The 13,866-nt window shown below is 34.4% G+C and overlaps 1 protein-coding gene across 4 annotated transcripts in view; it reads right to left on the reverse strand.

Annotated features, from left to right (window-relative positions):
• Positions 1–721: 721 nt before the first annotated feature.
• Positions 722–13,866, reverse strand: part of SLC35F5 (solute carrier family 35 member F5) — a 44,709-nt gene continuing 31,564 nt past the window's right edge. For 2 of the 4 annotated variants that reach the window (XM_055379924.2, XM_055379926.2), the window contains exons 13-16: positions 11,804–11,894; positions 7,857–8,011; positions 6,571–6,668; positions 722–4,031 (exon numbers count right to left, since the gene is read on the reverse strand). In XM_055379924.2, coding sequence (XP_055235899.1) covers positions 6,593–6,668; positions 7,857–8,011; positions 11,804–11,894 — 322 coding nt within the window. In that variant the 3' untranslated portion in view covers positions 722–4,031; positions 6,571–6,592. The remainder of the gene's footprint in view (positions 4,032–6,570; positions 6,669–7,856; positions 8,012–11,803; positions 11,895–13,866) is intronic. The other 2 variants (XM_055379927.1, XM_055379925.2) reach the window with 1 other exon arrangement.

Here is a 13,866-nt window from a genome sequence, read left to right on the forward strand (position 1 = left end):
GACATCTTCGCAGGCTGTGATTCTACTGTTGAAAGTAAGTGTTGTCCATACAATATGGTCCCCAGTGCAAATGTGCCAATTCTGAGCCTGCTTGACCTGAGGTCTGCGGCTCTGCTCTAAGTCAGGGGAGTCGACACCAGAGGGATACCACCAAGCTCCAAGCTCCTGTGCCAGCTGGCTTCCAGTCAGCTCCTGCCACCGGGAGTCAATGGCAAAAAGCAAAGCAAAGCGAGAGTATTTCTTTCCCTCCTTCTTTGCCTCCAGCTGCAGCACCCTGAAGGCCCCTGTGCTCTGCTGCGGGGGTTGTGCTTCCTCTGGGTGACCCTGGCCTTGAGCTTTATGACGGCTTCCTCCCTCCACCCCACCATCCTAGGGATAGCATTGGCTTTCTGCTGTTGCTAATTTCTATTCCAATTTTGGAGGAAAAGTTCAATGGAAGGGACTTATCATGAGATGGAATGTAGGTCTCTTATTCAGGACCCTCCCAAGGGCAATTTGATTATTCAAAAATTTCACCTTTTGGCTTTAGACCTTAACATGCATAAGATGCAACTCAGTGTGTTTAATGTTTGGTCTCCAAAGCTGAGTGATGTGCTCCACAAGAAGACCTACTTTATCAAATACCCGAGACACATCTTAGAGACTAAGGTGTGAAAGAATGAATGAGTGAAAACGTTTTAATAAAAGGAAACTAGAAATCAAATATTTGTATAAGGACAGATTTGAGGTTTTTCTGTACTTTTAATGAGCTAGAAAATGCATACTATAAATAGAATATACAAATGATTTTACACAAATGAAGCATTAAAAATCACAAATCTTATATTTGGTTATCCACAGTCTATAAAATAATGTTCCCAAATTATATAGTTTAAAATACACAATGTTTCAAGTTGCAGACAAAAGCAGGGTAGTTTTGGCCCTAAATCATAGCTAACATAAGTAGGAATTATAATTAATTTTATAATTGTGTTTAAATTTTAAATACTCTAGAATCTGAAAATATTAAATATTAAATAGATGGAGGGATCAAATTATCAAGTTTTTTAACAAAATTGAGGTAAAAATCTGCATTAAATTACACCAAGAAAAACATTTCTAAAACATTGTTTCCATAACTCATTATAAATATTTCATCTTCCGAAAGTACTCTTTGATTACCTCTGGCCTTCTGGGTCTGGTAATTAAGTTGACTTAATATTTGCACATAGCTACTGATTACTCAATACAGGCCTATCAGATAAAACTAAAATGCTGCAACTTAATCAGAATGATGCAATCTTGTCTTATATAAATATACAAATCACAGTATGCTGACACTAGATAACTTCAGCTTTATTTGCCAAAGGGGATTTAGAATATACTACAAAATTGTATATAAAATAACCCTTTACAAGGATTTACTAGGATGACTGCAAAGAAAGGCAAATTAATATACCTGATCCCATACAAGAATTGTTGCCTAACCTCATATGCTAATTTGAATATGAAGACTCACTTTTTATTTCTTATTTTTTTGAAACAGGGTCTCGCTCTGTCACCCAGGCTGGAGTGCAGTGATGTGATCTCAGCTCACTGCAACCTCTGCCTCTTGGGTTCAAGCGATTCTCCTACCTCAGCCTCACAAGTAGCTGGGACTACAGGCGTGCACCACCATGCCTGGCTAATTTTTTGTATTTTCAGTAGAGAAGGGGTTTCTCCATGTTGGTCACACTGGTTTTGAACTCCTAATCTCAGGTGATCCACCCGCCTCGGACTCCCAAAGTGCTGGGATTACAGGTGTGAGCCACCGCACCTGGCCTGAATATAACCTACAGAATTGAAACAACCCAGCACAACTTTATTTCTTGAGAAGATGAACCCTTAACTATGAAGGTGCAGAAAGGAAGTCTTCAACTGCTCACTCACCATGGCTACAGTATTCAAATGCAACAATCATTCAGATAAATAAAACCTGTGAGAAAAAGCTAACAGGTGGGCAAGCAAAGCGGCAGTGATTCATACTTTCAGTTAACCAATTGAACAGTGGTGCTTCCTTCTAAAGAAGTTGTTCATTGATTTTTGTTTTTTAAGAAACAGAAAAGCAGCAGTATAATGAAAGAAGACTGGCTGAAGATCTATCCAGCCTGTTAACTACGGCTTAGTACTTCCAGAATCCTGAGTAACAACACATGACCTGTGGGATGATAAGAGCACAGAACACATGAACAACCAAAAGATTCTAAGCTCAGCCTCTTTCCCTATAGTATTTACAGAATAATTTTAAATTTCAGTTTCACCTCCATTACTTCAACTATTTTACCCTGTAAATTGCTGAAGGTCTTTGTGAACTGTCGAACAGCAAAAACAAAAAGTAGAGGTATCTAGATTATAAACTTCAACCAAAAGTAGTCCTTGAGTAATTAAAATGTTACTTCATTAAGTTCCTTTTAAAAGAAAATTCCTCAGAAGTCCACATTCTTTACATGCCTTCACCCTGTTGAGCTAAACAGGTCAAAAGTATAATAAACTCAACATTATTTTTAACTTGCGTTATTGGTGGTGCCAAATGAGAAAAGAGCTGTTTTTGCCACTTTGGGCTGGATGATTAAAAAAAAAAAAAAAGAAGAGAGCTGTTTGTATTTTAAATTTAATATCATAAACAATTTTTAAAGGTAATATAATTTAGAAGTTCTCAGAATGAAACAAAAGGAAGGCTAAACTTCATTTTAGACTCATGGTAACACCAAAGCAATTTTAAGAATGTGAATAGGAAGCTAAACACTGCAAAGAGAATTCTTAAAAATCAGATTAGTTAAGAAATTTTGAAGAGAACTAAACTCTTCAAAGAAAACTTGAAAAGAATATTGATTAATCAAAAGCCTGTGAATCCTGGGACTACATTTACTGATATCTATGGTGAATAGAGTCCAGGAGCAGTTGCATAATAAGTACATGTAAGGCCTAAGTTTAAGAACTGCAATTAGGAGTATTTTACATTTAATTTATAATCTTAGTAGAGGAAAAGTTCTGATGTGATTTTAAAAACAGAATCCCTTCTCGCCTTACTTACTTGGTACTTTAACCATTACAAATTTATTCAGGAAAACTAAAATTATTTAAAGAAGAGACATCTAGTTCTAGAGTAATCTGGCACATTCATATGTGAAAAAAATTAGAAATCACTTGATACATCTACAATACACAAATACACGTATAAACATTGTATTTTAATAATACTCTTTGTCACTTCAATTTAAATCATTCCATTATGAAAATTTCTTAATTGAAGGGAGACTATTTCTTCAAAACTCTAAATTAAACAGAGCTTTATCAATTAAGTTTACAGCAATATAGCCTTTAGAAATACATATTTCTTCATTTTATAATAATACTTCCCCTTTAAAAATTTGCCATGGTTTGTCACAGATTTAAAATACAAGGCACCTAATGCTATAAAAGAATAATACAGTAAATGTAGTGTAAGTGAACCAGATATTTTCTCAAATACTTATTCTTTTTAAAGTCCCATGAAATTTGCACAAACATGCTTGTTGCATAAATTAAACATTTTTTGTGTGGTTAATTTGCAATATTCTACAAAACCCAAAAATATAATCCACACTTATTACAGGTAGCTTATTTTAGCATTTTACCTGTCAGAAATACTGGTCTATGAACACTTAAGTGATTTCTTGAAAACATTTTCATAATATATTCCAGCATTTAACATGTGAAAATAAAGTCCCAGAACATTAGGATTTATTCCTTGATTAGTTCAAATGATTTCAACAGCTGAATTCCTTGAGATGTGTAAGGCAGGTTGGTCCTTTGGATGGACTGTAGACTGAAACTTCCTTTAACTGTAGTGATATATACACAGCTACATAGCAAAGTGCTTCATTATGAAAATAAAGAAAACAGGTATGAGAAAAATATATTTTAGAGTTTCAAAGAACTGAAACTGTTATTTTTCAGACTAGGCACTGAAACATTTTTTCTACAAAAACTTGCCAGAGATTGTCTCTTCACTGTATAGTTCCATTATCAAGCTAAAAACAGAAACCACAGAAATGTAATTAGATTATAATTTCACAGTTTTAGTTTTCTATAGTTTACATTTTAAAAAGCAAATTATCTTAAAATTGAAATACCTATTTTCACTGTATACATACTTAATAACTGGATACTCAAATTTGGAGTACTAAGAACTTATGAATGTGATAATGTCAAAAGCTGACATCAACACTAAAGACTGTGTATTAGCAGTTAGTTGTACTCCTGGTATATTCCACCATTACTCCTGCAAAGACAAAGACACCTGCCCAGTCTATTCTACTCTATTGCAATCCATCCTCTCTAGTCTTCACTCTCTTTACACAGTTCTCACTTCTAAAAATACTGAAACCTTGCTGGATATGGGTAGGTTTAAGTGTGAGTATGAGAACAATGCACAGCATACCCAAGAAAAATAATGCATAAATTACAGCATTAAAAAGCTTTCAAGAATACAAAGTCCTCACTTAATGTCATAGGTTCTAGGAAACTGACTTTAGGTCCCCGAATAACATTTTTTCGTTCAGCGTTGTTATGTTATAATGTTGATGCAAAAAAAGAAGTTTTGCTGTAATTTTGCTTAAAGTCACAGTTTATAAGAACCTATTGATGATGTTAAGTGAGGACTTACTGTAATTGTGTTTACGTTTTTTTAAATTTAAAGATGGCACATAAACATATATTTAGTTCCACTTGTTCTCCAAAACCTCACTAAAAAGGAAACAAAGGGTTAAAAAAATATATTTTTTAACAGAAATAAGGTCTCACTATGTTGCCCAGGCTAGTCTCAACCTCCTGAGCTCAAGTGATCCTCCCTCCTTGGCCTCCCAAAATGCTAGGATTATAGGCATGAGTCACTAGGCCCAGCCTGGAATTTTTTTCTTAAAAGGAATAAACCACATGGACAAAAAGAAAAGTAGAGAGATGAGAAAATAACAGCCAACTCTTGGTTAGCAATGGAAAAACAGGACCAGATATCTCTGTAAGGAGGGGTGAAGAAACAACTAAAAACAAGAAGACTGGTATAATGTCTACAGAAAAAGCAGACAGACACTCAGATGCCCTCTCTTACTTTTCACAGTTGGCCAAGTGCCTTTTCTCTACCCCAGGAGAAGACTTTAAGGTTTACTCTCCAAAAAGGGTAGTAACAGAGAATCTCTGGATAAGGGAAATACCAGGACGAATCCTACATAGCTCAGTCATAAGTAACAATTTTTTAGTGACAACAATATAAACACTGACTACAGATCTATCCAAAGTTATGCAACAACTACACAGGGATGATCAGGAGGCAGAACTGATATGGAGACAGGAGGCCTATGAGGTGGGAGCAGAGGAGGAGTCAACTTGAAAATAATCCGTCCTCGTTGATCTTAGTGGGAAATTCAGCTGAAGATGCCTAAAACCGAGAACTCATGAAACACAAGTCATAAGCATGATACTTAGGGAGACAAGAAGGAAAATACCAAAAGAATCAGCTAAGAGTTTAATTTCCTCAAAGTGGGAAGAAAATGAAAGCAGGATGCACAGGGCAGGGAAGGGCAGGGGTAACTGCCTTGTACAAAAAGTCTTGGAGAACTAGAGCTCAAACCATGTGCAGGTATAAACTAGATTTAAAAACAGCACACTAAAGAAAAACAGAAAACCAGGACCATTAGCTGTAGGTTAGAAGCAAGTTTACCATGAGGATAATGAAACTTAATCTTCAAGCCTAATATAAGTGTTAACAACTGACAGGAGTTGTACAATGTTCTAGATAGGGAGGGAAAACTCAGTAGCAATCAGGAAACACTTCAATATAAATTGCCTAAAGATGTCTTAGAAAAACTAGAAAAATTCTAGTAGTTTATTGTGATCTTTCATTCTAAATAATCACTTTTGTACCTGCAAAATCTGTATGTTACATTTAATTCAAGCTTTCATTCAGCAAAATATTAAATGTCATGTACTCTATCATCGAAGACATATAAAAGACACTATTTCTTAAAATGTAAAAAATGGAAACATATTCCAGAAGCATTGTTAAATGACAAAGCAATGTCAGAGAATGAGGATAAACACTGTGCCAGTTATGTAAAACACACAAAGACTAGTATTTTCCAACCAGTATATTGTACACCAGAATATTACATTTTTCTTTTATCATCAGAGAAAAAATATTTTTCTAAAGCATATTATTAAATAAAATGACCCTTAGCATGAATAAAAATGAGTCAAAACTTTCTGATCATTTGAGTCAGGCACTATTATACATACTTTATATTTACCAAGTATTTACTTTTTAACACTCTCATAAGGGAGGTTCTACTGTAATCCCATTTCACAAATAAGAAAGCCAGAGCATCAAGAGATTAAGAACCTTGCATAGGGCCACACAGCTAGTATGTGGAGAAGACGGAACTGGAGTCCAGGCTTTAGCCCCTTTAGCCTCTAAGGCTGTATTGCCTCTCAAACAACTAATTATAGAAAATCAATCCTTTGAATATGACACAGATAAGAACCTTATTCAATACTAAACCCAGCTCACATACAAACCTGGGCTACAGACAACAGACAGCTAGCTAGCTCCATCCTCCTGAGAAACACTGTGCATAGAGATGAGACTCTCACACTGTTCGCTGTCTTCTGGAACTCTTAAGAAAAAAAAAAGCAATAATTAAGGAAAGCTTTAGAGCTGAAAAGGAACCTCAAACCTTATTTATTCCATTGGCTGAAGCTATGTGGACAGGATGCAAGTCAGTGGCAGAACCAACACTAGGATGAAATTTCCCAAGAACTTGTCCCAAGTTAGCGTTTTTTGTTTTTGTTTTTTAAATAAGAGATAGGGTCTCACTTTTTGTTTTTTAAATAAGAGACAGGGTATCACTTTGTCACCCAGGCTAAAGTGTAGTGGTGCTATTATAGTTCACTGCAGCTTTGAATTCCTGGGCTCAAGTGATCCTCCTACCTCAGCCTCCCAAGTAGCTTGGGACTACAGGTATATGCCATCATGTCTGGGTAATTTTTTTTTTAATTTTCTTAGAGACAGGGTCTTGATATGTTGCCCAGGCTGGTCTTGAGCTCCTAGCCTCAAGCAATTCTCCCACCTCAGCCTCCAGAGTCACTGGAACCAAGTTCTTTTTATAGCAAAATGTAAAAAGCTTTCATTCTTAAAAAGAAAGAAATTGGAAAGAAAAACTGAGGCAATACTATTCTATCATGAATTATGTTCAAACCAATAAAAGTTTTCTATATTTAAGTTTGTTACGGCAAAACAGTAAACCTTTTGGTATTACCTGTGAATCATATTTTTTTTTAAAAAATGTAGTTACTAGGCAGGCAAATCACTTGTGGTTGGGAATTCAAGGCCAGCCTGGCCAACACGGTGAAACCTGCCTCTACTAAAAATACAAAAATTAGCTGGGCATGGTGGTGCATGCCTGTAATCCCAGCTACTCAGGAGGCTGAGGCAGGAGAATCACTTGAACCCAGGAGGCAGAGGTTGCAGTGAGCTGAGATTGTGCCATTGCACTCCAGGCTGGGCTACAGAGCAAGACTCTGTCAAGAAAGAGAAAAAAAGAAGAAAGAGAAGAAAGAGAAGAAAGAAAGAGGGAAAGAAAAGGAAAGAAAAAGAGAGAGAAAGAAAAAGAAAGAAAGAAAGAGAAAGAATCTTATTACCCAAAAGATCTAAACAAATTATTTTATTTTCATCTGCCGTAACATATAAGTTATCATCTTTCAATAATTCCTCACAAAATCTCTAAAAGCTAGGCCAGCATGATGCAATTCTCAGTTATCTAGCAAACACTATTTTTAAAAATGTGTATTGGGACTAAACGTACCTCTGGATTCGATGTTTTCTGCATATAAAAGCAAATATTCTTCTGATTCCCACCATCACAGGATCCCAATTATTATAATGGCATAGGAGAGTTACAATAAAAAATGAAAAAAATACAGGGATAGCTCCTGCAAAAAATAACCAAGAAAACTGCACCTAAAAATAAAAGATAGAGGAAAAAACACACCCACAATTATCATTAAGGCAATTTTCCCCTTCAATGTAAGTTTTCTATTTGTGAAAACTAGCAGGAATAAGAACAATGGGAAGACAAAATTAAACACTGACAATGTATTAAGTGTATTATTATTAAATAAGAATTCAAGACTTCAACTTACTATTCCATGTACCTAAATTACCAACAACAATAGTTCTTGCTTGGAAAATAGGCTAAAGGAAAGCCAAGAAAGCATACTTTCCATTTATAGGCATTGTACACTTAGAGTAGAGATATACAGTATGAAACTTTGCTCCTGCACACCATGTTGCTCATTTCTTCTTCACTGTTTGCTGCCTAGTCTCAAGTGGGTCTCTCTCCCTCAGTTTCTGAAGTCATCTTCAAAAAATGTATATTTTCATAAAAAGTTACAGTTGTAGTATGCTGTGTATGCTACAGTCCTTATGACAGTACCAAAAACAAATTAAGTGCAAATTTGACACTCAAAACTCGCTTATCTAGTAATAAATGAAAAAAGCTCAAAATGAAATAATGACCAAATAAAATAAAGAAAAAAATCTAGAAATATTTTTACTAAGGAATGTTAGCCAGAGAAGACAAGCAACAAGACAAGCCTCATCAGTGATGTCAACAAGTCTGATCCTCCAATCCATCATTTATCAGGGTTGTCAAGAAAATAAAAAATATCTGTAAGTAGGGTGGAGGTATTAAAATCAAAAAGAAAAAAAATAAGAAAAATATATAAATAAAAAGAAAATAAAAAATAATGAGATGCCATCCAAAACAAAACTCATTCTTCCCTTTCACTAGTTCACTTTTACCATCTAGACTCAGCTAAAGATCAGAAACGATTGTCAAAGAAGCCTACACTGATCAACCACTGAGACTTAAGTGTAACACACACGAGGTTTGCTTTAAAAATAATGAAGAAAATAGTAACTTCTATCTATAAAATAGGGAAGGAAAACTCTGTTTGCCCTCTTTGAGAATTAAAAAAAAAAAAAAAAAGGGCATGGAATCATAGGTAAGACTCCCTCTGGTGGAAAACATATACTATTCCATTTCATAGCACCATTAGTCAGAGTAAACGAGTTTTGTGAGCATAATGTCTTTTATGAGGGAACTCACAATGCATAAAACAAGAATAATAACCGACAATTTTTAACATGCATGCCCTATTTCTATGGTATTCATACACAATGACTGAGTCAGCCTAAGAACACCCCGGAAAGAATAGTCATTAAACTGAAAAGCCTTCATTTAGTTATGAAATTACCAATATATTTTAACATATTCCTGGAATATTTGCCATAATGACTAATAATCAGGAAAAACCATGCTGCATTTAAATTATCCAAGATCAGAAAAGGTATTAAGAAGTTATAAATAATGCGATTAAAAATGTAGATATAGTTGATAGAATTATTTCATGAATATTCAACTAAAAACCTTATTTCATAACTGAATCAAAGCAAACTTAATAAAGATAGATAAAGCCCTAGAAGACTTTAGAAGGCAAGTTCACTTTCCACAATGTAGCTGTTTATATGTTGTCTCATAATAAAAAACTTCTAATTTGATTTCCAACAAGCTAAGACAAAAGAAATGAAGCCATTTATTACAACAAAGAAAATTACCTATGTAAACAAAAATTTTTTTTCTAATTCCTAAATATATCTGAATATCAAATAGAATATGATCAAGGATGCTTTCTATTATATAAAATGATTATAAATAGATTTAAATAACCAATTTGTTTCAAGCACAATGTTAATAAATGCTAACATTTCAGAAGCTATATATAAATACAGTTAGCTAATTAAACCTAAAAACCCTATAAAAGTAGATTTCTCTTATCATGTTTGTGTTACAGTTCTGGACACACACTGCTGCTTTTTCCAGATGGAATCTCCCTAACCTCAATCCTGACATCAACACACAGCCTGCTCCTTTAACTGACTGCCCAGTTCTAGATATGAAGACAATCAAGAACACCAAATCTTTTCTTGATTGTCTTCATATCCAGAACTGGGCAATCAGTTAAAGTTTGGTTATGTTTTTATAATTAATTGCATGTGCATACATTTCCCCATTTTGTCTTTACCTTAAAATACTTTATTAAACAAATTATAACCATTATTGTTTGTAATGATAATTATTAAATGACTAATCATTTAATACAATTAGGTCCCCTGTGACTATTTTCTTAAAAATTCCTGAACATTAAGCTGCAATTTTTTTCAATCTACGAAAGCTTTTGTTTTTAAAATATCAGTACAATAAAGATGATTTACACAGTAGTCTACCAAAATCCTCTAACAAGTAGCACCTTCCCAGTTTCACAACCAGTTTGGTTCATATTCAGGATTATGACCTGAAGATGAAGAAGGGCCTAGATATTACTTAAATCTATAAAAGAATGATGTGTAATAATGTGCAATGTTAGTGTTATATAGAATATCCACATTCTTTGAAAATGCAAGTTATGTAAGATAATTAATTCTCAATTAAGGAAAGAATCTCAGTTCTTTAACCATGACAAATAAGAATTTACTGACCATAAAACAAAGTTAAATATCAGTAAAGAATTATTTTATAAATAAAGAGGATATACTGCACTAAGCATATTTTGCTTTTATCTCTTTTTTTTTTTTTTTGAGATGGAGTCTTGTTCTGTTGCCCAGGCTGGAGCACAGTGGCATGATCTCGGCTCACTGCAACCTCCGCCTCCCGGGTTCAAGTGATTCTCCTGCCTCAGCCTCCCAAGTAGCTGGGATTACAGGTGCACGCCATCACACCCAGCTAATTTTTGTATTTTTAGTAGAGACGGGGTTTCACCATGCTGGCCAGGCTGGTCTCGAACTCCTAACCTCAAGTGATCTGCCTGCCTCGGCCTCCCAAGTGCTGGGATTACAGGCGTGAGCCACTGTGCCTGGCTAAGACCTAGAGAAAAATAGGTTTAAAATTTTGATTATTGCTTGTACACATTATAAGCCTTTGTGCCTTGAAGTATTTCCCTCTTCAAATTATATTAGACTAAAACACACATACACACACACACACACACGCACACACACACACACTTCTGTGACTTAGTAGTTGCAGTTAAAAGTTAAATGCCTACATATACTGAACTGTGTGATAAATGGCTATGCTCCATCTTTCAGTGCTGGGCAACAGCATACCTCTGTTCTTCCTGCTATACCCAGGAGCACTGAATAAACTCTTCCCTTCTAGGCTGCTGGCAGAAACATCCCAGATTCTCTTTTCTGTGGTGTTGGCATTGCCAATATTTATCACAAGAACCCCACATCCATACTAGGTCTTCAGAGAAAAGGGATGGGATAGCCACTCTGCCGAGTCCAGAGAGAGATGGCTAACTTTTACCGCAAACAACGTGATTCATGTGCTGCTCATTCAGCACAGTGTGAAGGAACCTGTGATAGGGTTTATCGCAGAAACTAAAATGCTTATATGATAAAATGTGACTTGCCAAAGAACATCTGGAACAGAATCAGCTCAAAAACTGGAGAACTACATATGAAGATGATGCCCTTAACTTAGAAATTTAGGGAAAAAATGGAAAAGCTAAAAATGGAAATTATCTATTTCTTCGGTACTTTCTATATTTCTATGTAGTAAAGCACCTTGGGAGAGAAAGCATCAAGTATTATTTATGTTTGTATCCTTATAATTTAATCACATCTCAACTTTCATTAGGTTTGTTTTAATAACACACCTAAAATATCTATGAATAATAGTTTCCTTACCTTTTGCATACACATGTCAGCTATTATGGACAGAGGTATTGTAAGGCTTAGTGCAAGTGTGCCTATCAATGATGAGGTAAGAAAGCAGCCCCTAAAAAAAAGAAAATATACATTTCTATATTTAAAAAATTAAACAACCAAAGAAAAACACTGAACAAAGACTTTCTATCCTATAATATAGGCCTGTGAGATCAGGAGCAAAGATAAGAGGCTAGGATGGATTGAAACATAAAATATAATAAAGTTATTAAGATGATTCTCAAAGTTTTTCTTCAAATATTAAAAATACAAATATATAAGTATAAAAATCTCAAAATATTTTATGCTATTTTCAAGATCTGTTTGCAGATATTATTCAACTTTGGGTGTATAGCTTATATTTCATTAATTTTTTTAAAAAACTGTTGAACAGTTATTACAGTTTTGTGATGATTTGTAGATAACAAAGAAAACAGCATTATTAACATTGCAGGACAATACTTCACACATAGACTTTAAGGAAGTGATAAGCCAACATGTGATTCTGTCACCAAGCAAAAATATCTCACCTTCATGAACACTAAAATAATGTGTTACTCTTTTGATTTGGCTTGGCATAAAAAAAGAAAGACTTGAATATTCTTAAAAAATATTTTCTTGTTGTTTTCCATTTTTCTAACAATTGTCCTAACCAAAAGCTAAGTAAGCTCTTTATTTTCACCTTGAATTATCAATGTGGGTATGAAATTTTGAAATATCTATCTGCATACAATTTTGTTGAATTGAAAGAAAATATTATACCCAATGGAGACAGATGAGCCATTTATAAAGACTGATAATTTGGGCATATAAGGAGAAAATGAATTATAAGCCAAGATAAAACCATAATGTATATCGTTAGGACTACAGATCCATGGAAGTTATAGGCAAGTAAAATCTAGCTCAGTATATGTCAGAATTAATAGTGCTGTCCTGCAATAAAAGGGGCTATCTCTCAATAAAGTGTCACAAGAAGTAATGAACAGAGGCTGAACAATGAGTCCTTATTGATGAGGTAAAGGAAACAAGTACTTGTGGTTCCCACTACTTAGCTGCTCTGTGAAAAGAGCATTCGGGGTCAAATACAGCATTTTTTCTTGGATGTTTATCATGCGGAGTACACTACAATAAAAAACCTGGGAGGTAGAATTATAAAGCCTGTTTGACTTAATCCAGCTTTTCAGGTGGATCCAATTTAGCTAAAGGCTAAAGCCTTTTGTCACCTGTTAATAGTTAAGGTTAAAAAAGTCGAGTATCTAAAATGTACATAACTAAAGATGAAAAAATTAATGAGCAAATGGATTACGATTTTAAAGAATTTTAGATCAGCAAAGGAGTTTAGATAAGAACATAAATTACTACAATACAAAGTAAATCTTTAAGTATTACACAAAAGAGAGTGATATGGGGGATACCAAGAAAACAGGTATTTCTTAACTGGGCAGGGAGACACAGCACTATAGGCAGAGCATTAAGGAAGACTCCACAAAAAAGTCTATTTCTGTTGCAGTCTTTTGCAAGGGAAAACTAGTTAACAGTTTCAATGGGTATGTAATAAAATTCATTTTATTCACTTATGTTTTATTCATTCTATTAATTTCAAGTTTCTATTAAATAAAAATAGGACTAAGTATAAAGCTCTGCTATTTGAAAGGTCTCTCAAACTCCATACGTGATACTGTCTTCAAACTATTTTAAGTTTATTATCGCATATCAGTATATTGGATATACAGCATATCAAAGTATGTTAACATCTCAAATCAATCAGAGTTTAAGGTTTACATATCTGGCTCACCCATATGAAAGGTCCTGAAAATAAATAAAACAAAAACACCTATGAACAAGCAAACAGATATTCCAAAGCCTCTTAAATAAGCACCATCTCCTGGATTCTCAACTAGAACTCATGCACTCATACTTGGCACACATACCTCATATGCTTGGATATCCATTAGATAATGACTACTTTCATTTGCATAATACTCCACTTTCTAAAACATTTTTACAGATTTACACCATTCATATTCATTCTTTCATTCAACAAG

Source organism: Gorilla gorilla, chromosome 11, assembly GCF_029281585.2.
Source record: "Gorilla gorilla gorilla isolate KB3781 chromosome 11, NHGRI_mGorGor1-v2.1_pri, whole genome shotgun sequence".
In the NCBI taxonomy this organism is placed as follows: Eukaryota; Metazoa; Chordata; class Mammalia; order Primates; family Hominidae; genus Gorilla; species Gorilla gorilla.